General features: G+C 44.4%; 1 protein-coding gene across 4 annotated transcripts in view; it reads right to left on the bottom strand.

Annotated features, from left to right (window-relative positions):
* LOC111141167 (retinoic acid induced 14) overlaps nt 1-26,071 on the bottom strand; it is a 147,980-nt gene that overhangs the window by 104,075 nt on the left and 17,834 nt on the right. For 3 of the 4 annotated variants that reach the window (XM_022493535.1, XM_022493532.1, XM_022493536.1), the window contains exon 2: nt 21,054-21,134. In XM_022493535.1, coding sequence (XP_022349243.1) covers nt 21,054-21,089 — 36 coding nt within the window. In that variant the 5' untranslated portion in view covers nt 21,090-21,134. Of the gene's footprint in view, nt 1-21,053; nt 21,135-22,184; nt 22,218-26,071 lie in introns of those variants that run through there. The other variant, XM_022493533.1, reaches the window with a different exon arrangement.

A 26,071-nucleotide genomic window follows, 5' to 3' on the forward strand; every position in this document is an offset into this window, starting at 1 on the left:
GGTCTCCGGCCCGGAGGAGCCGAGAGCCCGGAGCCCCACTCCTCAGTGCGCCCTCAGAGAACAGCACCCAATTACTCCCGTCACCCTGGCCTCCGGCCGCGCTCCGAGCTGACCGAGCCTGCGACCGGTTCAAGGTAACCCGGAGCTTAGAGCTCACTCCTCGGCTCTGTCTCTGTAGCCGGCTTCCCTGTTCTAATACCTGTAAGCTCTGCGACACTCAGACACCCCCGATCCTTCTGTGACCCTGCGGGACCTGAGGCCGCGCTGACCTCGCCTGGGCTTCACCCCGGTTAAGCCTCTGGAGCGATGTCCCTCAGCGGAACAGCCTTTTAAAAGTCCTGATTTTGTGCTCCGTTGCTCCGCCACTTGCCGGGAGCCGGCCCCTCCTCCCGCAGTCTATCTTCCCGTCGCTTTGGATTCACTTCTCTGTCAGTCCTACCTTTCAGAAAGTGGTTGATTTTCTGTTTCTAGAGTTGTTGTTCTTCTTCTCTTCGATCTCGCATTGGATTTGTAGGTGTTTGCAATCTTTAGATAAGCTATCTAGCTGATCTCCCGCTACCTGAAGTAGTCTCAGCCTGCTACTTCTCCGCCATCTTGACTCCTCCTCTGCATCCCCAATTTTTTTTAATGGAGTCCTATTTCTAAGATAGAACAGGAGAAAATATATCGGGTAGCCTACTAGCAATTTCTGCCATAAGGAAAAAGATTTTAGAATCCTACTACCTTCAAACACTGGTCAGAAGCCCTTTCATCCCGTGTTTCTCAAGCTCATTCATTGATAAGAATCACCCGCAAGGGATAGGTGGTGAAGGGGTGGGAGAGGAGATCCTCACTAAAATATAGATTCCCAGGCTCCACCCAGACCTACTGAACCAGAATCTCTAGGGAGAGGACCCGGGGTTCCCTGTTTTTAGCAAGCACCCTAGGTGATTCTTATCATCAAGCAAGTATGGGAAACAATGAAATCTATTCTTCCAACCAACAGGGCAGTCTCTGCAAATTCCTGAGCTTTGGGGCCTCGGAGGCAGGACGTCCACCCTAGAGCAGCAAGAGACGTTGATGTTCTTTCTCATAGTGAGGCAACTTCTATCAGAGGACCTACTCCCTGGGACAGAGACCAATGGTGCCTCACCATAAAGAAATTACAAAAGCAATTATGAATCAAGCAACCAAGTGCTTTCACCAGCCAGATCTGTCACACGAACAAATGAGATCACATAAAATCAGCCCATTTCCTTACCGAAAGCTTTAGGAGGATTGTTTTCCAATTTTTCAGTCTTACTTTATCAATTAGGGCATGAGTATGACAAATGTAAGAGTCTCTCAGGCTCCTTAGCACCCACAGTGCGTCAGGCAGCACTCCAGCAGGGTGGCCTGAAGTTGACTGACAGCCTTTAGCCTATGAATAGAAAGGTTTCTCTTTGAGGACTCAAGATTAAAGCTATAGATGGAAAGGTACAGTGCCCTTGGTAACATTTAGAAGTCAACCGTTTTGTACTGTTTCCCCTGTCCATTGCGACATCCTTCCTCCAAACAAAGATACGGAGGACATGTTAGTTACTTCTAACTCCAACCATCCTAGCAGTTCTGAAACCAAGGGGGACCTCAGGACAAATGTGATGGATGAACTCTAGGACTGCAGGGGGTTTTGATTTCATTTGCTCTCACACCCAGGCTAAAACTGAGAAAATCTGGTGTGTGCTGGGGCAGGGGCGGGTGGGGGGTGGTGTTTAATTTATATCAGAAACCACTTATAACTGGCATGACCTTTCCATGGAAGATTTCAAACTATGGTTTGAGGTTTCTTTATGAGTGAAGAATTAAACCCTCGGAATGTAATGAATCAAAGCATGAAACATATTCAAGAGAGATTGTCTTTCACCTACTGGTGTTATGTTTTGAATTTTTTCCAAAAAAAGATAGGAAGTCCTAACCTTCAAGACCACAGAAGATGACCTTACATGGAAATAGGATCTTTGCAGAGGAAGTTAAAACAAGGTCAGCAGGGTAGGCATCATTCCAAAGACTGCTGTCCTTACAGGGGAAATCTGGACAGAGAGACACGTATGGAGGGAAGACAGCCATACAAAGATGGAGGACTGGAGTGAGGTAACTACAGACTGGACTGCCTGAAGATCACTGCTCACTGCAAGACACAAGGAGGACGTGAGGAAGATGGGTTTCAGAGGAACGTAGTCCTGTCCACATCTTGATTTCAGACCTACCCCCCACAACTGTGACACAAGAAATCTCTATTGCATGGAATCCACCCAGCTTATGGCACTTTGTTCAGCCCTAGTAAATGAATACAGTCAGCATAGTGATACATTTCCTCACCAAGGTCAAATTCTTTACCCCTGGTCTAAGACTGATGGTATTTGCCTAACACAACTCTGAATATAGAACAGAAGAAATGCAAATGCAAGACCACTTGAAAATAATGTAAACGTAGGCTTTAAATTGCATTTACTTTCTCCAGGATGGTTTGAAATCCAAGTTCCTCCACTTACCATCAATGTGGGGTGGGGGGAGGGGCACTATTATAAGGCCTCTCAGATCAGGAAGATCTACAACATTGCTTCCTTCCTACAGGACAGCTTTTTATCCTGGATGGGTGGTTCTAAGCACTTTCTGCTCAGGACAATCTTCAGAGGAGCCTTAAAAAATACCCAGGCCAGAATGTCTTTTTTGTCTACTGTTGGAGGGAGTTAAGAACTGTCCAAGAATATATGGGTAAAAGGCTGTATGTGTGTGTTTATAAATAGAGGGAAGAGATAACCCTCTAACTCAGAAATACTAGGAAAACCTATCCTCTGTGAAATTGATATTAAGTAGCCATTGACTTTGAAAGTTGACTTTAGAAATCAAATTTCTAGGGGCGCCTGGGTGGCTCAGTGGGTTAAGCCTCTGCCTTCGGCTCAGGTCATGATCTCAGGGTCCTGGGATCGAGCCCCGCATCGGGCTCTCTGCTCAGCAGGGGGTCTGCTTCCCCCTCTCTCTCTGCTTGCCTCTCTGCCTACTTGTAATCTCCATCTGTCAAATAAATAAATAAAATCTTTAAAAAAAAATTTCTATATAATTGTTCCACCACTATCTGATGGGCAATGTTTTAACTAAATGACTCCACACAGGCTCTCAGGCATGTAATTTTATCTGTGACATAATAGTCATTTATATTCAATCCTACCCCTCCATAGTTTAAATAGAACACGAAATTTTATTGTTAAAAAAAAAAAAATCTACTGATATTTTCACTATTGCAACTTGGCAAGACATCCAATTATCTATATCCAAAGGTATCCACCACCACTGAAATAGGTTCTAAGTAAATTTCAGAAAAGTTTTTTGCTTTGGTAGAAAGGGCCAGGTAATTACTTGATAGTTGTTCAACAGCTGGCATGATTATATGGTCAGTGCTCTGCAGACTTCTTAAAAACACTGGCGTTATCTTTCATAACTGTTTTATTAAATATGGTTCTAAAGAATATATTAAATTATATCTTCAGTTATATGTAGGTAAAACTCAGAAGGCAGCTTAGCCATTTTATACCACCTAACCTCTCGACGAGCTAACTTTTCCTTCCTCCACTTCAGAAACCAAACAAATTCGTAAATATAGTAGACAAAAAAGACATCAAGAGCCTTTTTCTTCCTTCCTTCCTCTTTCTCTCTTCCTGCCTCTATCTCAACTTCTCTCCTCTTGACATTTGTTCAAAGCTTTGATTTTTTTTCCCCTTTGACAGAAGGTCAGAGACGGAGATTTCCTGTCTACAGCTCTGCTTTGTGCTTAAGGAAACGTGAAAAAAGACCTGCCTATTTCAAAGGAGGTCATTAGAACCACTGTATACAATAGGATCACGTTCTTTCCTCCCTGTTTGTCCTTCCTCCGTAGAGATTACAAGAAATGTCATGGGCAAGAGGAAGAGGAGGATACACTTTGACTAGGTACCAAGGGAGCCTTGAACACACGCCAATTAAGACGTAGATCCTTTCTTCCAGATGCCTGTGGGACTTTGCACAACTCCAGTAAAAATAAATGTACTGTTTTCGGACTCCATTACAGAAGCAATTACCAGTGGACTCAGAGATGGATGGGAGCGGAGGGGGTTACAAAGAGACCTGAACAGGAAATACAGAACTTTAAAGCTTAATGAGAATTTGGAGAGCACCTTATTTTACCCACGTGGAAACCCAGGGAGGGGCACGGACTTGCAGAGCCGAGATCAGTAATCAGTAAACGTAGCCCGCCTTTCGGGCTGCAAAACCGCCCGCCCCGAGTTTTTCTTGAGGCCATCCGGGAGGAACAGCAAGAGGCGGAGCCAGCCTCTTTGCCTCTCTGGCCTCGTGTTTTACATATTTATCATGTCTTAATAGGCTGTAATTGACGGGGGATGGTGAAAGCTGGAGGTCTTGATTGAGTTAAGGCCTCTTGTTAAAAAGAGGGAAAGTTTTTTCTGGAGTGGAAAGAGGATACTTCTCATGAAATGGCAATCCACAGCACAAAGTTCAAGGTCAAAGAGCCACATGTGGCCCATCCAGAGGGGCACAAGCATTAACCTCTGTGCCCGTAAAATGGCACAGATAACCTGGACTTTCATGCAAACAAAAACACTGCTGCTGTAATAGAAGCCAGCAAGAGAGCAAGCGACACAGATCAGGCGTAAAGAGCTTCATGGTACTTGGCGACACAGAATCACCGACAATAGGCCCAACACCAACGGGATGATGTTCTGAAATGAAAATCCCTTCTGCAAATCCAGGACTCCATGTCTCAAGCACCAGCTTTAAAATGTCAACACCATGTCTAAATATCAGCCTCGAATCCATTACTCAGCCTGAGACATTTTGAGGAAGGGCCTACCAAATATGGGAAAAGTCCTATAAAGCCAGGAAAAAAAAAATCCTTAAGTGACATTCTATTTATGTTTACTTTATCAGATATCTCATTGTGTCCAGTTTAATGAGTAACTTTTAATATAGGAAGATATACGCATTCCACGGGTCATAGAAAACCAAGGCTGCTGAAGTGGGCGATTTAACATTTCAAGGAAAAGTATGAATTATGTGAAGGTCAAGTCCCTTTTTTAAAAGTATATTAGGAGGCATAACAAAAATAAGGAAGTGGTTATAAATCTGAGTTCCAAGAATGGTAACTCCCTTGTATGGACAGAGAAAAACAGTGGGATAGAACAATTACATTCCTATGCTACGAGAACACTGAAACAGAAGAAAAAAAAAAAAAACTACACACACACACACACACACACACACACACAAGGCTAAAATCACATTAAAAAAATGTGTTTCATTGAGATGCTCCATATTGAAATGAGTATGGCTTAACCAGCAGCTACAGTTCAAATGTCCCTTGAGTTCAGATAGCAAATGGCAGGATATCAGATATTTAAACACAGAACTTATTTGCACACATAGAAAGAAAAAAGGAAAATGGCCACAAACTGGTCCCACAAGGCAGAACCTCAGTGGACTGGTCGGCTCCGGACCATGAAGACGAGGAGCTAGCAGTGTTAAGGGAGAGAGCTCAGGTGACCAGTGTCCAGGCACATCCAGTCCTACAGATGTGAGTGCTGTCGTTTTTCAATTTCTGGTTCTCCTCTCAGGGTCTAATACTGTGCTATCCAAAAGAAATATAATGTAAGCCACATTTTACATTTTTTGATAGCCATATTTTAAAAAATTAAAAGAGATGAAATTAATTACATTTGATAAAACCCAGTAAAACCAAAATATTATCCTTTCAGCATGAAATCACAATGAAATGAACATGAAAGCAATTAACAGGAGAGTTTACATTCTTTTTTCAGGCCACGCCATCAGAATCTTGCACGTTTCCAGGAAGTACATCTCAATGCCAATGCTACATTTTTATCAGAAATACCTGACATGCATTTACAGTTCATGAGATTGACCCTCAAAAAAAAAAAAAAAAAAAATTCACACACTCAAGTTGTTGTTCCAAACATAATAAGTTTCCCAATATGAAAAAAACACAAGTGTTCCAATATCTGAACTGAGTACTCTAAAATGTTCATTTATTAAAAAAATAAAATTTAAAATTTGCTTTTTCGGTCAGGCAAGCTACATTTCCAGTGCTTAACAGACGCATGTGTAGGTGGCCACGGGCATGGACAACACTAGTGTGACCCACCCTCTCAGAAGTCATCTCAGTTTCCAACTTCCCACAGGATAGAAGTCAGGCAACAAAACAAACTCAAAGTCAGTCCATAGGAAGATAAAAATAATTTCCTCATTACTCAAAACCTTTATGAACTCCAGCTTACGGAATACCAAAAAAGAACAAATATTAGCTCTTGAAGAAACAGATTTCCTGGATGAGCTCTATAACAGGGGACAGAAAGTATCTGAGAAACGGAAATGAGTATCTTGTGCATTTTTGTCTTATTTAGTCTTCACAATACCCGTAGGAGGGAGGTATTTTTCTAAAATTCTTGTTTTTACTAAATAGGAAACAGGCTCAGGAAAGTTAGAGATAGTTAAGTGGGGCACACAGAATCTGAGCTTAACTAATGAAAGAGACTAACTTTTAGGAGATCCTGGATTTTGTTCGCAAAAACCCAGCCCAGCCAGTCAAGTAATTCTGGGTCCTGCCTCCCTAGGAGAGGTCAGAAGATAGATAAAGCATACTAATGGGAGTATGCATTTGCACACCCCTCCATTTTTATTCAAAGTGCCATGATCTTGAAACCCTTCACCTGAAATGCAGGTCTCTCTCACAGGATACAGAATCTGGGGGTGGGGCCTAGTGATCAGCAGTTGCAAAGGCTTTGCAAGTGACGGTCCCCTCTAGTGAGGTTGACAACTACAGGGCCAGGTTAGACGGGTTCTTTGCTTTGCACCAGAATTTCCTGGCCAGGGGTGGGGTGGGCTTGGCTGGGCCCTGCTCCTAGAACTTCTGGGGAGGTAGATCTGGGATGAACCTAGGAATGTACACGTCTAACAAGGTCTCCAGGATCACGGATGGTCCCAGCATCACACTTGGAGAACGAAAGAACTATAGAAAAGATAAATGTATGTAAGCGAAAAGAAAAGAACCACACAAATTCTCTTTAAGAATCTCCTTGTTAGGGCAATTTACTAGTCCTGAAAAGTAACTGATGGGATCAGAGATGTGCTGGATGCCACCAGTCGTAGCCCCTCCTCTTACTTTCAGGTCAGAATACGCAAACATGTACACCTAAACCCTTTAGACCTTTTTACCTTAAGCTACTGATGCTGAAACCTCAGGGCCCCTCACATGTACAGGTTCTTCCAAGGCCTAGAAGTATGTGCGCTCTCTCCTCTCTCCGTATCTCTCTCTCTCTCTCTCTCTCTCTCTCTCTCACATACACACACACACTTTTGGTATTTCTTTGTAAACAAGGAGTCCCGTGTATTTTTGTATAAACTGTAGGTTCCCCAAAACTTGGATCTGCCTTTGGAGACCACTTATCCCTATTCATATCCTTCCAGATTATTTTCCTAGGAAGAGAAAAAATATTAAGATTTTTTAAACATCACAAATCTGCTTAACACTTGCTTTTATCCCTTAACATATGAAACTGCTTTAATAGATTTATGCAACTTTTTAATAGCTTTGTAATATGTACTCCAAAAAGACACTCAGCCAGCAGCTTTATTATAATACGTGATTTCCAGTTTTTATGGATGTAAAAGTATCGCCCTGGTAAATAGCCGTAGAACTAAATATTTTTGCCCTTTCCTATTTCCTTAGTATTCCTCTGAGTAGAAGTGTTGATACATACCATATGCATTTGTTTCTCATTTGTTGTAATTATAATGTCATATAATTTTATAACTTGAATCTCTCTCCACTTAACTTATCATAGGCACTTTCCCAGTTGCTACATAATTTAAGCTTAACACATTTAAGGACTCTAGAACATTCTTCTCCATGGATGTAATATAATGTATTTGCCTACTCCATATTTGCAAAATATGGGTTACTCTCCATTTTTTTTCTTAAATAATACCACAAAAACACTCCACGTTTCCCATGAGTTCCTTCACAGAGTTTCCCTTAAGCAGGCCAAAAATTGCAACAAGGGCTAACCCAATAGTACTGTTTACAAAACAGAGGTTTGTGGTAAAGTGAAATGTGTAAGCAGGGTTCACAAGGGGCTGGAAAGTATCAGAATCTCAAAGATAAGGAACAGTCACTACATTCTACCTGGGGCCTAAATGGGAGAACTCTGTCTTGAGGGTTTACTTGAACCGTCTGAAGAATTCTTTCAAAACTAGGAGTAAGCTCTCCAGAATCTTTTTGACAAACGTTAGCAAAATGACTCATAAACTGAGTCACTGACCCATAAAAATTGAATAAGAATCCCAGCATCCTTTAAATGAGGTCGAAACAGCTGCCCCATCATAACCAGGGCCCAAGCACTGTTCTGTTTCCGGTAACAAGGAGCCCTGTTCTTAATAATATCAGGCTCTCTTGCGACCAAACACACAGATGGCAGTCAGTAAACTGGATTTAAACCTAGATAATTTTTGCCTATGGAACACAGGCTAGTTAATGAGCCTACCCCAAAGTTCCTGACTGGTCTCCTTAGCGCAGCCCTCAAAGCATTTGAGCTAAGGAGTTAGGGATACAAAATCATTTCGCAGTTTGTGTACAAAACAAGTCCACAAATGTGTTGTACAGAACAAGCCAGGCTCTCCAATAATATTTGCCAATGTCAAGTACAATCAAAAGTCACAAAGAGGACATTCAAACCATACTAAAGGGCACCCATGCAGAAAATCCTCCTGCCCTTTTGTTTCGGGTCCATGACATGGGGACAGTAGTAAGTACTGAGCAGAGGGGCCAGGGGACTGAGGGGTGATGATGAACTGTGGGTATTCTCATGTTACTCTTATTCATTCCGTGCCTGGTTATCCAGAACTGGGAGAGAGACCGCTGACCACACAAGGAACCGTGAGCTCATCCTATCATGACCCAGACACCACCCGCCACTCAAAGCCACACGGTCCCTGTGGGGGAAGGGCAGATGGGGCTTTACACTCAAAAAGGCAGGAATCCACAGTACCAGACTCCCACAACCGTGGGACTTAACTCACCAAACACTCTCACCCACACCAGAGCTTAACAAAACCATCCAACTTCCCACTACTGGCAGGGCAGAGCCAGGGCCCCAACACCTGTCCCAGCCCTGGAATGACCCCGGGGTCACCACTGGTGCCCCAGATCTTCACAACCACAGCTAGCCTTGTCTAATTCATACCCTTTGTGATTTTTTTCCCATCAGAAAACAATACAAACCTTAAGTCTCAGGGTCTAATTTGCATGAGGTCCTCCCCCCTCTGATAGACCCATCCCTCCCTAAAACAAGTCTAACCACTTTGCTTTCTCTGTTCTCCACCCAGCTCTTATCTCTGGCACCAAAGGCTTTCTGGCTAATCCTCTGCATCTGGCTCACGGGCCTCACTGGAACAGGGTTTGGTCAAAGTTTCCCCATGATTATCACCTGTCAGTTGCCACTGGAAAATTGTAGGGAAGACCATGAAATCCAATCACAGGCTTCACTTGGCTGGCTGGGATCAGGGTTGTTTTTTGTTTGTTTGCTTGCTTGACTCTCTGGCAGCAACCCCCTCTTCCCTGGGGGGGGGGGGGTTCTGCTGCCAGCAACCCAGGAAGTTCCCCCCCCATTCCCTCTGAGATTTGGACAAGTGTTAGAAACTGAATTACGGGTTGAATTCCATCATTCCTGCTTAAGTCTTAACCCTCACCCAGTACATCTTGCAACTGTTTGGAAACAAGGGTTGTGGCAGATGTAATTACTTACGGTGAAGTCATTCTGGAAGGAGGAAGGTGGGCTCCTAACCCAACAGGAGTGCTGTCCTTCTCAAAAGCAGACATTGGGATAGAGAGACCATGGGAAGATGAAGGCAGACGTAAGCCAAGAACACCAACGCCTGCCAGCAGGCCACTGGAAGCATGCAGAGGGGCATGGAATGGTATCTCCCTCGAGCCTCACACCTCAATCTCAGCTGTCGCTCCCCCAGAACTGTGCAAACAAAGCCTGTTTATTGCTTAAGACGATCCATTGGTACTACTTGCTAGCAAACTAACACAGCAAGTCACCAGGTCAGTTTTCTCATCTGTAAAATGGGGAAATGAATGGCCTTTCACTAACAAAGAGGAATAAATTATAATTTGTTAAATTGCTTAGATAACCCCTGACACAGAAGTGCATTTTAATATTAAGTAAATAGTCTCCATTTTTTTTAAATCAAGTGGATTCTTTTTTTTTTTTTTAAAGCTCCCTACCATCTCTTCCCACCAAATTGCATAGTGAAATGCAAGTACAATAAAAAGCCCACACCAGATTTCTCAGGAGATGAGGGTCACTCACACTTGACTGGCACACCCAGAACAGGGTGTGGCCCCTGGTGTAGTAAAGGAGTCCAGATTTCCTCCCCGCTCTTCATCTACCCCCACACAAAGCGCCACATTCCTCCCTACCCCTACAGCAGCCCCCACCCCAGCATAGGCCCTCGTCCTGGCCCTTTTTTCTGGTTGATCTCTTGAAACACCCGTTGTCCTTCTGCCCAAAATGCAATCTTCATTAAGCTTCATTCTTCTGATTCAGCCACTGGCCCCCAGCTTTCAACGCTGTGCTGTCCATCCCTCCTGTCATCTGACTTTATATCCTGTCCTTTGCCCACGTTCATCTCCCTCTTAAGTTAGCACCCCCCACGCCCACACCAGTACTGGTTTCCTCTGGCAATCCTAAGCCCAACCCCAAATCCACCTCCTCTGTGAAACTCCCATGGTGTTTATCACCTGCACTCCTGCTGTTGTGAAGGACACAAGCCTTGTACAGCTGTTTCATGCACATGAGTCCTGGGGTTGTCTGGAGAGTTAACTTTGGAGACCATTCATCACACACCACTGAAGACCTCACTGCTACCAGACACTGGGGTAACTGGTAACATTAGCAACCATTTACTGAGAATGTACTACTTAACAGATTTTATCCTAATCCTCATGATGATGCTAAGGGTAGGGCTGGCATCACCCAGGTTTACAGATAAGAAAAACAAAGATCAGAGAGATGGTATAACTTGCCCAAGATCACACAGGCAATAAGAAACAAAACTGGGACAAAATAGAAAACAGGACTGAGAAATAGTACAATGGGTCGGCTATAACCAGAGCCACAAAATATGGATTAAGGCATTGTCCATTTGGAAGGAGGTCAAGAATTATCACATATACAGCACTAAGTATATGTGTATACACACACACACACACACACACACACATTGACATCCTTCCAAATGGACAATGCCTTAATCACCATTATTTGGATATATAACTCTATGTCTGTATAGATCTGTATCTCTGAAGGCAGAGCTGTTCAATACTTTAATGACTTAAAGAGGCATGCCGGCCAAGTCTGTAGAGGACTCAGTGTGGTGTGATTTTAAGAATCAGAATTTCAAATGATGCAAACACACTTAGAGCAACAGACTTAACCAAACACAGTAAATTTTAACTGGGATAAAAATATAGTGCCCTGAATTTGGGTTCAAATATCCAACAGGACAAGCCCATGAAAAGAAAGATAGGGCTTTGCAAGCAAAAGCAGTAGAACAGAATAAAAAGTAAACCAGATAGGAATCAAGAGGGGACTACAGCTGCAGAGAAAAACACGATCATAGCTTATATCAAGCAAGCTATATGCCTGGGATATAGAAATGCCACTATTTTAAGTTCTTTGGGGACAAATCTGAAGTTCTGCTCAGAATTCTAAGCCCCACAGTTTAAGACTCCAAGTGGCACAGACGGGTAGAAGAAATCAATCAAAACGAGAATCCTCAGCTTTCCGTTTCATAAACTGCAAGCCGACTGAATGCACATGCTCAGTGTAACCTAAAACCGAGTTTGTAACGGGTTAATTGTAGGCTGACAGCATTCCCAGACTGTCCTACAAAGGTGTGGATCAGGTCTTGACAGTTCCTATCTGTAGAAGCAATCCCGAAATGCTGGCTGAAAAATAGCATTCTTCATCAGGCTCCCGTTAATCCCAGAGCTTATCAAGGCAGGTCACCTGACACGGGATCCCACCCAAAAGAAGAAGTCTGATGGCTGAGCTAATGTCACCAGCTGGTAGCACTCAGGGCAGTTTACATTTCTAACATGGAAAAGGCATTAATTTCCCTGAAACGACATGTTGCAAGTGTCTTGCACCAAAAGGACAATGGGGAATCGGCAAGTAGCAACCACTATTCCCTTCTGGGGTAAAGAAGAATCAAAACGAAGAACATTCAGCACACCCTTCTCATCCAACTCCTACATGAGGTTCCCCATGGAAAGCGCTTGTGGCCGAGTAGACTCATTTTCTAGGGCTGCCTCAAAAGGGTACCCCAACCGGATGGTTGGAACACGAGCAACGTACTGTCTTACGTTCCCGAGGCTAGACATCAAGGTGTCCGCAGGGCTGGTTCCTTCTGAGGGCTGTTCATGCCTCTCTCCGCACTTCAGGTGGTCTTCCCACAATCTCTGGCAGTCCCCGGCTGTAAGCCGCAACACCCACATCCCTGCCTTCATATTCCCACAGTGTTCTCCCAGTGTCTTTCCCAGTTTTCCCTCTGTACACGTCTGTCTCTGTGTCTAAATCTCTGCTTTTTAGAAGGATGCTAGTCATACTGGATTACAGCCTACCCTAGTCACCTCATTTTTACAATAAGTTGATTACTTCTGTAGAGATCCTATTTCCAAAAAGGTCGCATTCTGAGGCACTGGAGGGTAGGACTTCGATATATCTTTTTGGGGCAGGGCTGGGGGGAAGCAGGCAACTCAACCACAGCCCTGAGTTCATCTTCCCCAGTGTCCATTCCACCTGCCTCTCTGGACTTAGCCAGTTTTGTGGCTGCCAGCTGGAGGGGAGGATCCCTGCCTCCCTTGCAGCTAGACAAGGGCATGTGACTAAGTTCTAGTCGCTTCCATGTGAGGGCAAGGACGTGCGAACCTTCAGGGTCATAGCCCTTAAAAAGGAAAATGCCTAAGCTCCCTTCTCACTCTACCCAAGTCTGAAGGAGCCAGAGAAATATGCAACACAAACAGCAAACGCTAGACCAGTGCTGCCCAGAAGAATTATAATGCAAGATTTTCAAGTATCTGGGAGGCTTATTTAAAAAATAAAAAGGGTGGGTGCCCGGGTGGCTCAGAGGGTTAAGCCTCTGTCTTCGGCTCAGGTCATGGTCTCAGGGTCCTGGGATCGAGCTCCTCGTTGGGCTCTCTGCTCAGCAGGGTGCCTGCTTCCTCCCTCTCTCTCTGCCTGCCACTCTGCCTACTTGTGATCTCGGTCAAATAGATAAAATCTTTAAAAAATTAAAAAATTAAAAAAATAAAAATAAAAAGGAACAATGAAATGAATCTTAATATATTTACTTAATCCAATATGTCCAGAATATGAGCACTTCAGTAGTAGAACAATGAAAAAAAATTGAGATATTTTACGTGCTTTTTCTGGTGCTAAGCCTCTGAAGTCTGGTGTGTATTTTACAATTACAGCATATCTCAATTTGGACTAGCCACATCTCAAACGGTCACAAGCCACATGTAGCAACTGGCTACTGCGATGTACGGTGTAGCTCTGGAGGGTGGCAAAAGGACATCGTAAGTTCTGGGTCCCTGGATGAATCTATGAGGCACCACTATCCTGCTGGCCCTGGAGTCCTTGAAACTTTAGGAAAACAACTTCTATCTCATTGGATTTCAGGACATTGTGTTATAACAGCTTATCCCATATCAATAATAAAATGTCCACTGGACCTCACAGAAGGACCCTGGAGCTTTTCAGTTATGAAACAACCCTTCCAAGAATGGACAGCTCCATGAATTCACACTGACTCCTATGAAAAGCCCACCAAAAAAAGTAGCCCCAGTCTGAAAAGTTGCCATAGCAACCTTGTCAGCATTGGGAAAGTCATCTCAGAATAAACCCATCCAAGGAGAACATGGGGTTCCTCAGAGTGTCTCTTGTTCTAGTCCCACATTATAAATCTCTTCGTTCCCCAGCCTACAGGACAGCCCAGGGGGAAAAGCAGGAGGTGGAGAACATCAGATCATTTGGCTTCCCAAGAAAATCAAAATCAAATCCTTTCAGAAAATACTGTCCAAAAAGTTAAAATGTTTTTCATCAATGCAATAAAAACCACCCTAAGAACTGGGCCATCAAGCTGATCACAACATGAGCACTTTCCTTGTTTAAAAGGAGGCAGGGACTCAAACAAAAGGGAAGTCAAGGCTAGTCGCCTCATCTTATAGACTATGTCAGGCCTTTAGCTAATGCAGACACGGACTGCCATATAAATGAAAATAACCACCTCTACGCAGCAAAGATTTCTGGGTGGAAACTCAACGGAAAAGCACCACAGGAAGAATCCAGAAGCAACTCTTATTTCACTCCCAAGGCAAAGTTACATACAAGAATTTGTCGCACAAACAACATCGAGGTCAGCAAGAGTTCCAAATGATTAGGTAATTAATTCTGAATACAGCGGTAAGAAGTAAAAACCTACATGATTCATTGCTTATGTAGACTCTCAGATTTCCCCAAGTTTGGGGGCCAGGTTTGGAGTTTCACAATCGTCTCCAGCTGCATCTGGAACGGATCAGGTTTAACCAAGATTTCCTGGACTTACAGTCTGGGGGAGCTAGAATGAAGCTGTGACCAGGTAGCCAGCAAAGAAGCTCTATTTAGAAATTGACATGTTTGGTTTGGTTATGTGATATCGACATGTTTACCAGCTCCAGTAGAAGAGGAGAAGTAGCATCTGTTCTCTCCTGCTTTAAAAGTTAAGGCTACGATGTATTTGCCTCCCAGGAAACAACCAACTCAAGATTTTCCCAGATCCTCCTCTGCCCCGGGAATGCCATGAACGCTGGTGAGCTCTGCCACTACAGATAGCATTCACAGGATGCAAAGTCATTGCCTGGGTCTTCGTGCTTAGGGCGACAGAGCAGAATTCATCTCATGCAGTTTCAGGCTTTGGAATTTGGGAAAGAGAATGCCCTGGGTCAGCAAGTGTGTGTAGCGGTCAACAGCACAAACTCTGGCGGCCAGAAAAAGCAGAGTTCAGACCGCTCTGCCATTCAACAAATATGTGACTTTGGGGAAGCTACTTAACTTCCCTTGACGTTCACTTCTTCCTCTGTGAAATGTTATTAGAACAATGGTCTTTACTGAAAAAGTCTGGTAAGCGTTACACAATAAAGAGCAGGTGAAAGGCTCGGTACAGTGGCTGGCATGGAGCAAGCATTCAATAAAGGAGAGCTCTTCTCCTCATTTCTGTTGTCCTTGGTCAGCGATCCATATGTTTACTCTCGCAATGCATATTATGCATTAGGCACATTAACAAAAAAAAAAAAAAAAAAAAAAAAGGGACACTCCAGCCTCCTTCTCTTAGACACTGAACATAATCTGCAAGAAACTATGGCACTGAAGTCACGAGCATGCATGCTGGGTGGCGGGGGCAGCAAAGCTTCAGAGAATCTTCTCTTAAATGGAAAAGCAAGGAGGTATGCTTTGGGTTGAATTGCGTTCCACTGCCCCCCCTTCCCTAACTCCCCACCAGAACTGATCCGTTGAAATCTGAAGCACCTCAGAACTGGACCCAATCTGGAGATGGGGTCTTTACAGAGGTAGGGAGTCAAGTTAAACTGAGGTCGGTAGGGCAGGGCCCTACCTAATCCCACAGAATCATGTCCCTACAACAAGGGGAAATCTGGACACAGAGACACGCCTCCAGGGAGAAGGCCATGTGACGAGAAAGGCGGAGATCAGGTGATGTGTCTATGAGCCGGTGATTGCCAGAAAACCACGAGAAGCCAGGAGAGGCTTGGAACAAACTGGCCTTCACAGCCCTCCCGGGAACCAGCCCCGCTGACACCCTGAACCCAGACTTGCAGCCTCCAGAACTGGGAGGCAAGACATTTCAGTTGTTTGAGGCCCTGGGCCTGTGTTTACAGCGACCCTAGGAAACTAATACAAGGTGAAACGGGGTAACAGGCAGATTCCCCATTCAGAAGGGCTCACAAGACCTGGAAAATATGTAGCATGACACAAACCTGATCAAATTTCTCAAGTTTACAAGAGTCTCATACCTCCACCCAAAAAGGTCATCTCTGGTGTATTTTGACATTATGTCTGCTGAAAAAGAGGCTTAGCTTTACAAAAGATTTGGCCAAGGTTCTTCAGTCAACAGAGAGACTTGGATTTTAAATATTCCCATTGTGTGTGTGTGTATGTGTGTGTGTGTGTGTGTGTGTGTGTACGCGCACACGCGTGCATGTGCGCGTGTGTGCACACGCGCATACGTGGTGGGGAGGGCGACTTGGGCATCTGTAAAACTTTATTATAAATGACCAAAAACTACCTGGGGGGAAAAAAAAGAAAACCATCTTGGCAGAGGTGTGGATGATCGACCTTCATAAGAATAGTTCTCTCAACGGGCAACAAATTCAGACTCCTGTCTGAGCAGGATGTGTCTGGTTCCTCAAGATTCACAGGCTGTGTGCATTTCTTTGGCTGAAAGCTGCAATCATTAGTAGCTACTACCTAAAGAAATACCACCGATTTCATAGCTCACGGAGCCAGCCATTTTGAACAGGCTGCCTTGACTTTTTTTTTTTTTCCCATGGAATGTCCACTGCTTCCCTATTACAATGAAAAACGTAATTAGGAACAAATCTTTCATAAAATTAAACACACGCCCCCAATGTAAACTTTGAAGGCCTCAGTCATGTCTAAGAGGCATTTCTCAAGATTCGTTACAAAGATCTTTCAACCCCATTTCCCATCCCTCAGGCTCCACCCATTTCACTCAAGGCACCAAAAATTGGCATTTACAAAGAAATTCCAGAAGCCTGAGCATTTTATTAACAAAGAGAAATCCCAACCTTCTTGGCCTCATTTCTCATGATGACAGCTCATTTTTCCATGTGGAACCGAGTACTGGTGGCTGCAAAAATTTCAAGAGGTAAAGAAGCCACTTTCAAACTCTAGTCATAAAAGATATAAATAATGAAGATTTAAAACTCTGTGCTCATTTTATAAGCGTAAAAGTCAAGCATGTCCATTTTTAAAACAAGAGTGAAAATTTATAATGTTTTTATTAAAAGACTCAGCCATGCCACGGGCTCTCTCCTGGGTTCTTGAAGTATGACTGTTTTGCACGTCAAGGGCAAGTTTTTGAAACGGAGCCTCCCCACTGTGCACTGGGCCTGGCTCCCCCAGCACTCCCCTCCCCAGCATTCCCTTCCCCCTGCATTCCCAGCCAGTGTTCCAAATCCTGGAGGCCTGGGGGGAAAAAATCTCCCCCTCTGTAAAGCTCCCCCAATCTCTCCATTTCCAATGACTCAACCCCTCCAAAAACGGATAGCATTAATCATCCAGACCCTGCAATCTGACAACAGGTTGTATCATCACTGCGGAAGGCCCCCTTTACTCTCTGCATTATATCCGGTTTGTATCTCGCCTTGGTTATTTCCTGCGTGGACTTTTTCTCCTCCTGTCTTGGTTTGTGAGCTTTTTCAAGACAAGATGCGCACCTCACATTTCTCCTCTATGTTCTCTAGAATCTAACCCAAGTTTAAGGATGCCCAAAATAGTTATACATGTCAAGTGAAAGACGTCATCCACCGAAAGGCAAGCACTGAGCTCCCTAATTCTCTCTGGCTCCTGTGGGTTACTGCAGGCTCCCAAGTGTGCATGGAGAGCAACGGGACAATGACGGTACCTAACCACAGCCCAGAGAACTGGGCTCGTCCCCCTGTTATACTCACATAAACCTGCTCTTGACCGAGTAGACAGCTGAGTCAAAAGTGTTCCGGGAAGGACTCCAGGATTAAATCTCTACACGCATGATGGTCCTGGAGTGGCACAGTGACCTTAAGGCCATCCAGGAGGGCCTCCTTTGGGCCACTCTTGTCCTTTCTCACTCCTTGCTCTCAATGGCCTCAAACTGATTGGCTGCAGACCTCCCAGGAACAGGCTGGCTGAAATGCGATCATACCATTGGGTCACCTGCCTTCTCTTGATGAAAGCACAAACATGATCTGCTGTCCTTCTTCTTTCCTACCTCCCAGAAATACAAAGAACCCTTTCTTCCCTCTACTCCCTTCAGCCTCATACAAAGACAAACAGGAAAATTTGATGGCTGGTGGTTTAGGATTGTTATTCCGGAGAGACCACTCACTTCCGGTAAGGAAGATTCCAGTTCGGCTCATTTAACTAAATATAAATCATTTGAAACTTGTTTTTCGCTTAATAAGTGACGTGTATGTGCACATACATATGCCAAAAAATTCAAACCACAAGACACACATTGAAAACCAAGCCTACCTGCTCCACTCACCCCAGCTTCCCCCCTCAAGGCAGCAATCGTTACCAGATTATTCTGCCCTCCAGACCACAGACACTTTCCAAACCCTATTTTTTTATCAGGGGTTTCAGATTAAGATAAAGGAATCAGCATTTACCCTGCATCACCTGAATGCCAGGTCCTATGCTGTGTGTTTTACATACATCAGCACGTTTAACCTTCGTGACAACTTGGTAAGGTTCACATGCTATTCCCCCTCTTCAGGTGAGGAACCTGAGGGTCAGGAAGGTAAGAGACTTGCCCAAGGTCACCAAACTGGATCCAAAGTCACTCTTCCAAGCTCCTGCCTGGAGTCAACGGTTTCCAAAGTCAACTCTCCATCCAAATTTCCTTTTAGGAGACCTGTGCTCTGGAATGCGGCTGCCGTGGCAGAAAAATGGATGGTACAAAGTAGAGCTCTGAGAACCCAGACAAGTTACCATACCTTCCTAGGTCTCCATTTCTCCAACTGTAAAATGAGTCTAATGGTAATACCTAACATTAGCAGTTATCTAACAGTAACAGTAACTGTTAGGTAACAACCTTACCTAACAGTAAGGTTGAAGGATTTTCACCCAATGAGCTTTGCACTGTACCTGACCAACGTCAGTCCTTCCTCATGGTTAGTTATCCCATGGCTGATGAACAAACTGATACACAGACCCCAAATTTGATATTTTGATCAAATATGAAAAGCCATTTGATATCGTCTGGCCTCATGATAACCATCTCCTTTGCTCCAGGAGCCCGAGCTGCTCCTCTAACATCTCTTCTCTTAGCACCAAATTCCAAAAGCACAGTCCTCTTGCTGCCAAATCCCAGCAGCTTTTAATAGTGTTATTATTGCGGATTCTTAATTGCGGAAATAGTTCCATTTTTATTTAAAAACCTAGATTCCGGCAACACCCTCCCTCCTACCACCAGTTTTTAATTTTTTAAACCCAAAGTTTATGTGTCTGTCATTTCCCCCCGCCCCTGTTCATATATCCTGGAATTCTAGACTGATTAAATTTTGCTAAAATAATCTCAGCTTGTATAAATGGAAGCTACCCGAATTTCCTCAGGATGGAAAAGCCATTTGTTAACCTGGTCACACGACGTACAAACCCATATCCGCTGCTTGACTTTTCCCTCCTCACTGAAAGCCACAGGAGCTCTTCTGGCTTGGGTATCATGGGGCCAGCAGATGGGGAGGCTGAAGGGGTTTCTCAGGGGAGCAGCAGGGGCAAGAGGCTAAGGAAGTCAGATGACCAAGGCTCTCAGGGGCCAGGGGCAAAGTGGAGGCCTCTGGCCAAGTCACTTCACATTTTCTGAGTTCCACTTCACTTACCTAAAGAATGCGAAGGTAAAAAACCCAATTTTTTCCTAAAATCCCTTTCTAGCTCTAACCCCTAAGCGAGAGAAAAATTTGCAACCATCCCACAGGCATCTCAACTAGTCTGGGCCCCATCAGCACAAAAGATAAGCTTCAGACAAAAGGAGCTGTACGCCTATGGCCTGTTAGCCATCAAAGGTGCAGCCTCCATTTATTTTAAAAACAGGGGTGTGTTGGGGCGCCTGGGTGGCTCAGTGAATTGAAGCCTCTGCCTTTGGCTCAGGTCATGATCTCAGAGTCCTGGGATTGAGCCCCACATTGGGCTCTCTGCTCAGCAGGGAGCCTGCTTCCCACTCTCTCTCTGCCTGCCTCTCTGCCTACCTGTGATCTCTGTCTGTCAAGTAAATAAATAAAATCTTTTTTAAAAAATTAAAAAACAAAACAAAACAAAAACAGAAACAAAAATGGGGGTGTGTCAACCTGTCCTAGAATTCATGGCAAAATGATAAAAATCCAGGTTCACCTCTGGTTACTTCATCTTAAAGGAGAGCCAAGCAAGCCCTGGATGAGGGTTGACATATCTTAGCTTCCATCTGATGTCCTGCCATGAATTTCTCCCGTTCAACAATTCTGCCCAAAGCATCCAGAGTCCCAGCGGGGTTTTGGAGGTGACCTTGCGTTAAGATACCACGTGTATAAGAATGCTATGCTATTTTTCTCCAGTTTCTCCTCTCGGAGACTTTGTTTCATAACCCGACATCGGAACTGGTTCCTCCAACCCAAAATCTTGTACGATGGATAACAAATAAGTAAGAACCCCAGGAATTCAGGGGGAGTCAAGGTGCAGGCAGCAAGAGATACTGTTGTTTTACCACAAAAGCCTTAACAGAGAGTTTGAAAAAACAAAAACAAAAACCTTCTTAAAGCCAAAGATGAACCAAGCTAACACGTAATTCTTAACTACTCTCACCAGACCATCTTCCTCTAAAACGGACATTCTGAATCAGATTTGGGGGGGCTTCAGAAATGCCAAGGTTTTTACCAATTCTTTTCTTTAAGATGTTGGAATGGACTGTTTCTTTCTCTACAAGGCACAGACCACAGGACTGAAGAAGTCATTTTCAAAAGCTATTGACACAAACAGCACGGAACCCAGAGCGTGCCATTCACAAGAGCCACCCAGAGCTGAGGGCCAGCGCGCGCTTCTGGTTCCTGTAGTTGATTAACCCAGGGCCTTATCACGGTGGGAGTGGAGAGCTGTGCCGCCTGCCCCAGGAGAGGGAGCGTGGGGCGGACAGACGGTAAGTCACCGCCTACTTACGTCGCTCTTCCTGAACTTGGCTTTCAAGCTCTTCATGTTTAGTCCAGTCAGCTTTCCCAAGCTCTAGAGATTTTTCAACACCTGAGCAGAGAGTGGGGAAAAAAAAAGAAAAAAAATTTAAATCTTTAGGTTTCCAAATAAACCCCACAGATAGTCCCTCCTGATGAGATGATGACTTTTGGCCGCGGGCCATCGGGATTGAGTTAGGAAGATGTTCAGAATCAGAAGCTAAGAAGTGGTAAAGAACATGTTATTTCCCCTCCCTGTAGTCCCTAGAACCTTCTGACACTCTCAAGTTCACCAAAACTTTATTAAATGTCAGCTTCCCCAAGGTTAAAAGTAGAACGAGTTTTCCTGTCACTGTACAAGAAGAACTGTATGCCGCAAGGGTTCATGATACGATCACTCCATCGCCTCCTTTTGAAGGGCCACGATAGTTAAGGAGTGACAAGGAAAACAGTTCATATTCCAGATGCCATTCATTCCCTATTTATTTTTCTCAGCGTGGCTTCTCTTTTTTTTTTTCCCTCCCAAATGCACGCACAGGGCAGTTAGTAAAAAATGCCAGGAACAACAAAACCTCCCTCTTCAAAAACCTCATTCTGCAGGAAGCCACTCTAAACAATGAAAAGGGCTCCCATCCCCCACCCCAAGGTCTCGAGGGACCCAAGGATTCCCAGTTGAGGCTGGCAAACTCTTAGGAAATCACCTCCTTGAGGAGGTCTGAGGTCTCCTGGAAAATGAATGTAATTTTTTAAAAAAATACATATGTACCTTTTTCCCCCAGGGAAGGTAGTTCCCAGTTTTCACTGGATTCTGCAAGGGGTTGTCACCCTTCAGAAGTTAAGATGGTTGATTCTCAAGCTAAGTCCCGAGGTGGCGATGGAACCTCAGAGACATTAGGAAACCTGAGCTCAGTGGACTGCCTTTCCCATTGCCCTACAGGTTCAAAATTAAAACCAAAACACAGAATCCTGTGCTAAAATATAGTATAGACTATCTTTTCCACCCTTAAAAATTGGAAAATTACAGATCATGGAACCTTTGCATTTAGGCCAAAAGGGCAAGAAAATCTAGGTGCAAGTTCCCAGCACACAGGAAGCACTCAATAAATGTCACGTCAAGCCTCACCTGACAAACTGAGAAGAGATGAACTTGAACAGTACGAGCCATTAGAGCACCAAGGAATAGCACTCCAATGTTTAACTGCAGCTGGCCTTTCGTTTTCAAAAGCCTTTCAAGGTCATCTCCTGTTCCTTCACCATCTTATTCTGGACTAAAGACTAAACTTATTCTGGACTAAACTGAAAAATACAAGCAACTGAATGGCTATACTCATCCCTCCTCGGGTCCTCATCATGGCCTCCAGAAGTCGTCCAGCGATTTTCTGGCTTGTATTCTAACATTGTTTACTTTCATTTTTGCCGCTGTCATTAAACAGGGCTTGGGACGGATGGGCACAAACCCAGGCAATCATAAAGCATTTAGATGACATTAATCTGGAGCCCACACCCCACTGCAGTCTCACTGGGGTCCTTTTCCATCTTCCCAGCCTGAGCAGGCGTGACTGTGTTACCTTGGAAACCACACATGCTTTAATTAGACCTTGTTAATTACCCAGCATTTAACCACAGGCTGGGCTGGTACCTGAACAGCGGAGCACAAACTCCAAGACAGCTCCTCGCTATTGGCTGGTAGGTATGAATCCTAATCAGAAGGCCCCGGGGACAATCCTAAATGCAAAATCCTAGTCCACATCCTGTGGAAACAACTTCAGGGAGCAGGGCCCAGGCATCTCCCTGTTTGTATCTTTTGCACAGTGAGGTCTGAGAATCTCAAAATGAGACAGACGAGGCAGGGAACCCAACTGTCAAAGTGCAGGATTATACAGCAGACCTTTTTCATGTCAAAGCAAACCACCTTTTGATGAATCCAAGCAGAAATCATGGTAATCAGACACTCACAAACCACCACGGGCTCATGGTTCTCCACGAAAACAGCAATCAGCCTTTGAGTTCAACTCCTTCCACCTTTGGGTGAAGGGTCAATAACCAAGGAGCCCAATCCATGTAACAAGAAAGGGAGAAAAGAGAATCCGAGGCTTTCAGAGTCCACAAACTGTGTAGCCCACCAAGGGAGAACCACCCAAAGCATTCCTTCGGTTGTAGGACACAGTGTCTTAGGCAATGGTGGGTAAGATGTTTATCTGAGGTCATGGGGGTTTTTGTGGGTGTTGTGCTTTTTCCCTATGTGCTTGTTTTGTCTTTTTTTTTTTAATTATGGCAGTGAGAACATGCAAACTCCTATTTGAAGAAGATTAAGTAAATAAAGCACTTAATTCCCAAAATTCCCAGGAGCAGATATTAGCTGTGAAATGCAGGTCTTCCTGGAGTCATGGGTCTGGGTGTGTGATAGCTGGGTGGTCCATGAGTACAACTCCCAGATGAAAAAGGTAGAGGTCAAGGGTAAAGAGGTTCTGGAAACCTACAGAATAGTGATTTTTAGAAACGAGAACTGTAGCTGGGGTGTAATTAAAGTTAGTAAAAGGTCACTGTTTTCCTGCTATTCATGGAAGGATCTAGCACCTGGAAGTCATGACGAATGGGAAGCAAGCTGCCCCTGACACGATGCTAGGTTCTGCGTGCCCCGGCATCTTCCCTTCCCCAAGAAGACCCACGGGCAAATCAGGGACTGAACTTCCTTAGGTCTGCTGAAATCTCACAGCCCCAATTCCCAAATCCAAATTTCCAAAGCCCAGATTAGGCAACAGCCTGTCTTGACAACAAGTGACATCAGTATATCTTGGCTACACTGATAGCAGTCCTTGGACAAGTCACTTGGTCAAGACAACTCAGTTCAAAAGAGCTGCAGAAGGTCAATCAGCTGTGCACCAGCCTAACCAGGATAGTACAAAATGAGGGCTAAGGATCACACATATATGGGAAAAGTTGTAAGGACTCTTAAGAATAAAGCACATCTACCCACTGTGCAGAAATATTAGTTTACTAATATTTGCCTGCTGAATCCAGAAGAAATCACTGGGGCCACCTGGGTAACTCAGTTAAGCATCTGACTATTGATTTCAGGTCAGTTCATGATCTCAGGGTCATGAGATTGTGGCCCACATTGGAGGGTGAGGGGGGGGCTCATGCTCAGCAGGGAGTCTGCTTGGAGATTCTCCCCCTCTGCCCCTCCCCCTGCTCACATGCTCTCTCTCTAAAATAAATAAATAAATAAAATCTTTAAAAAGAAAAAAAGAAACCTAATAAGTCCTGGAAACATGCCTTCCATTGCTGGTCACCAGTCATCATGTGACATCAAGTCAACTGGTGAGGATGGAACAGTGCAGAGACGCACAACCTGTTGCCCTCTCACCTGAAAGCCAACATCCAACAAACGAGGTTTCTAAACCCATTTTCCCTTCAAAAATAATGTAACTCTCAAACAAAGCTAAGCATGAGTGACCTCTATCAGCTATAATTCTAGCCTGAATCAAAAAACCTTGATATTAGCCTGTACAGCTTTATCATGAAGGTTAGATTTCTTTGAGTATTAAAAATAACTTACAACACATACAGGGTTTCCTTTGGGGAGATGCTGAATCTATTGTCATGATGGCTTCACAACCTGGGAACATACCAAAACTATTCAACTGTACACTCAAGTGGGTTAAGTGAAAAGAACGTGAATAGTATCTCAACAAAGCATGCTTGCATACGCACGCGCTCTCTCTCTCTTACTCTCTCTCTCGCTCTCTCGCTCGTATACATACACACACACACACACACACACACACACACATACACATATACAGATATGATCTCCACTACCTTCCCTCATCCTTAGCCTTAGGAAAATTCTAGGTTAGAAATCTCTGGACCAAACTAAAAAAGAACTTCAAAGGAACAAAGGTTAGCAAGCAATGCCCTTAACGCTAAAATGTGGTTGCTCCTAGATTTTCTTTATTTAGCTATTTCCCTACCATAACCTACCCAAATGAAGCGGTCAGAAAGAAACTCCTCTATCTTCAAGTTATGCCCACCCCCACGCACCCCCACCTAGGACCCACGGATTATTTCATAAGGCGATGCTGCTAATTCTGTCAGCCCGGGAGAGTCCTCTTGGAAGAGCCAGGTATTCTGATTCCATAATCAGAAGTAGGGCTTGGAAACCTGTCATTTTTTTTTTTTTTAATCTCCTCAGGTGATTCGGATGTTCAACTCGACTGGGGAGACACTGTTCTAGACCCAGGGATAGTAGACCTATAACTGACACTTTCACTAGAGACGTGGTACAAGGAGGTAGGAGAGATCATTATCGTCAAGCCTCAGATGTGTTTGAATCTGTCACAGTCCTGGGGTGTGCAGCAGACGGGAACGGAGGTGGGGGGACAGGAGCCCTCCACACTGGAAATTCTAGGAGAGCACCAAGCTGGCTCCCCATGGCCACTGGGAGTACTATTAACACACAAAGGCAAATGGCAGCTGCACGCAGGGGTATGTTTTCTCGCATCACAAGGACACACCAGGCGCAAGGGCAGTGGTTTACGGTCAGTTCCTGGGAAACAACTGGGGCAGCCAGAGGAGCAGAATAAAGAACAAGGTCCTCTGCCTGCGGACTCCTTCCATCGCGGAATGTGGAGAAGCTTCTACAGCAACACGGTAACACTACCCCACGCTAAGCCTCCAAGATTGGCTTCAGGGTTTGGTTTGGTTTTTTGAGAAAATTCAGATTCACCCTCCAAAGCACTGAATAAAACCTTGAACAAATGTAAGGAACTAAAATTAAAATACTTCTCAGCTGGCCGGCACCTACCTCTTCCCCCTCAAGTGCTTGTTTCCTCAGACAATAATCTCTCTACAACAAAGAAGGAATTTCAACCAAAAGCTGTATAAACACTCCATCCTCTCAGTCTGGCAAAACAAACACATTCTATAAAAGGTCTCTCCCGGTCAACTTTCCCCATAAGTTGACCTTGACAACACACACAGCACCTCATGCCAGCCAAATGGTTCCCA

This window comes from Enhydra lutris, unplaced genomic scaffold (assembly GCF_002288905.1).
Source record: "Enhydra lutris kenyoni isolate GAN:26980312 unplaced genomic scaffold, ASM228890v2 scaffoldscaffold5, whole genome shotgun sequence".
NCBI lineage: Eukaryota > Metazoa > Chordata > Mammalia > Carnivora > Mustelidae > Enhydra > Enhydra lutris.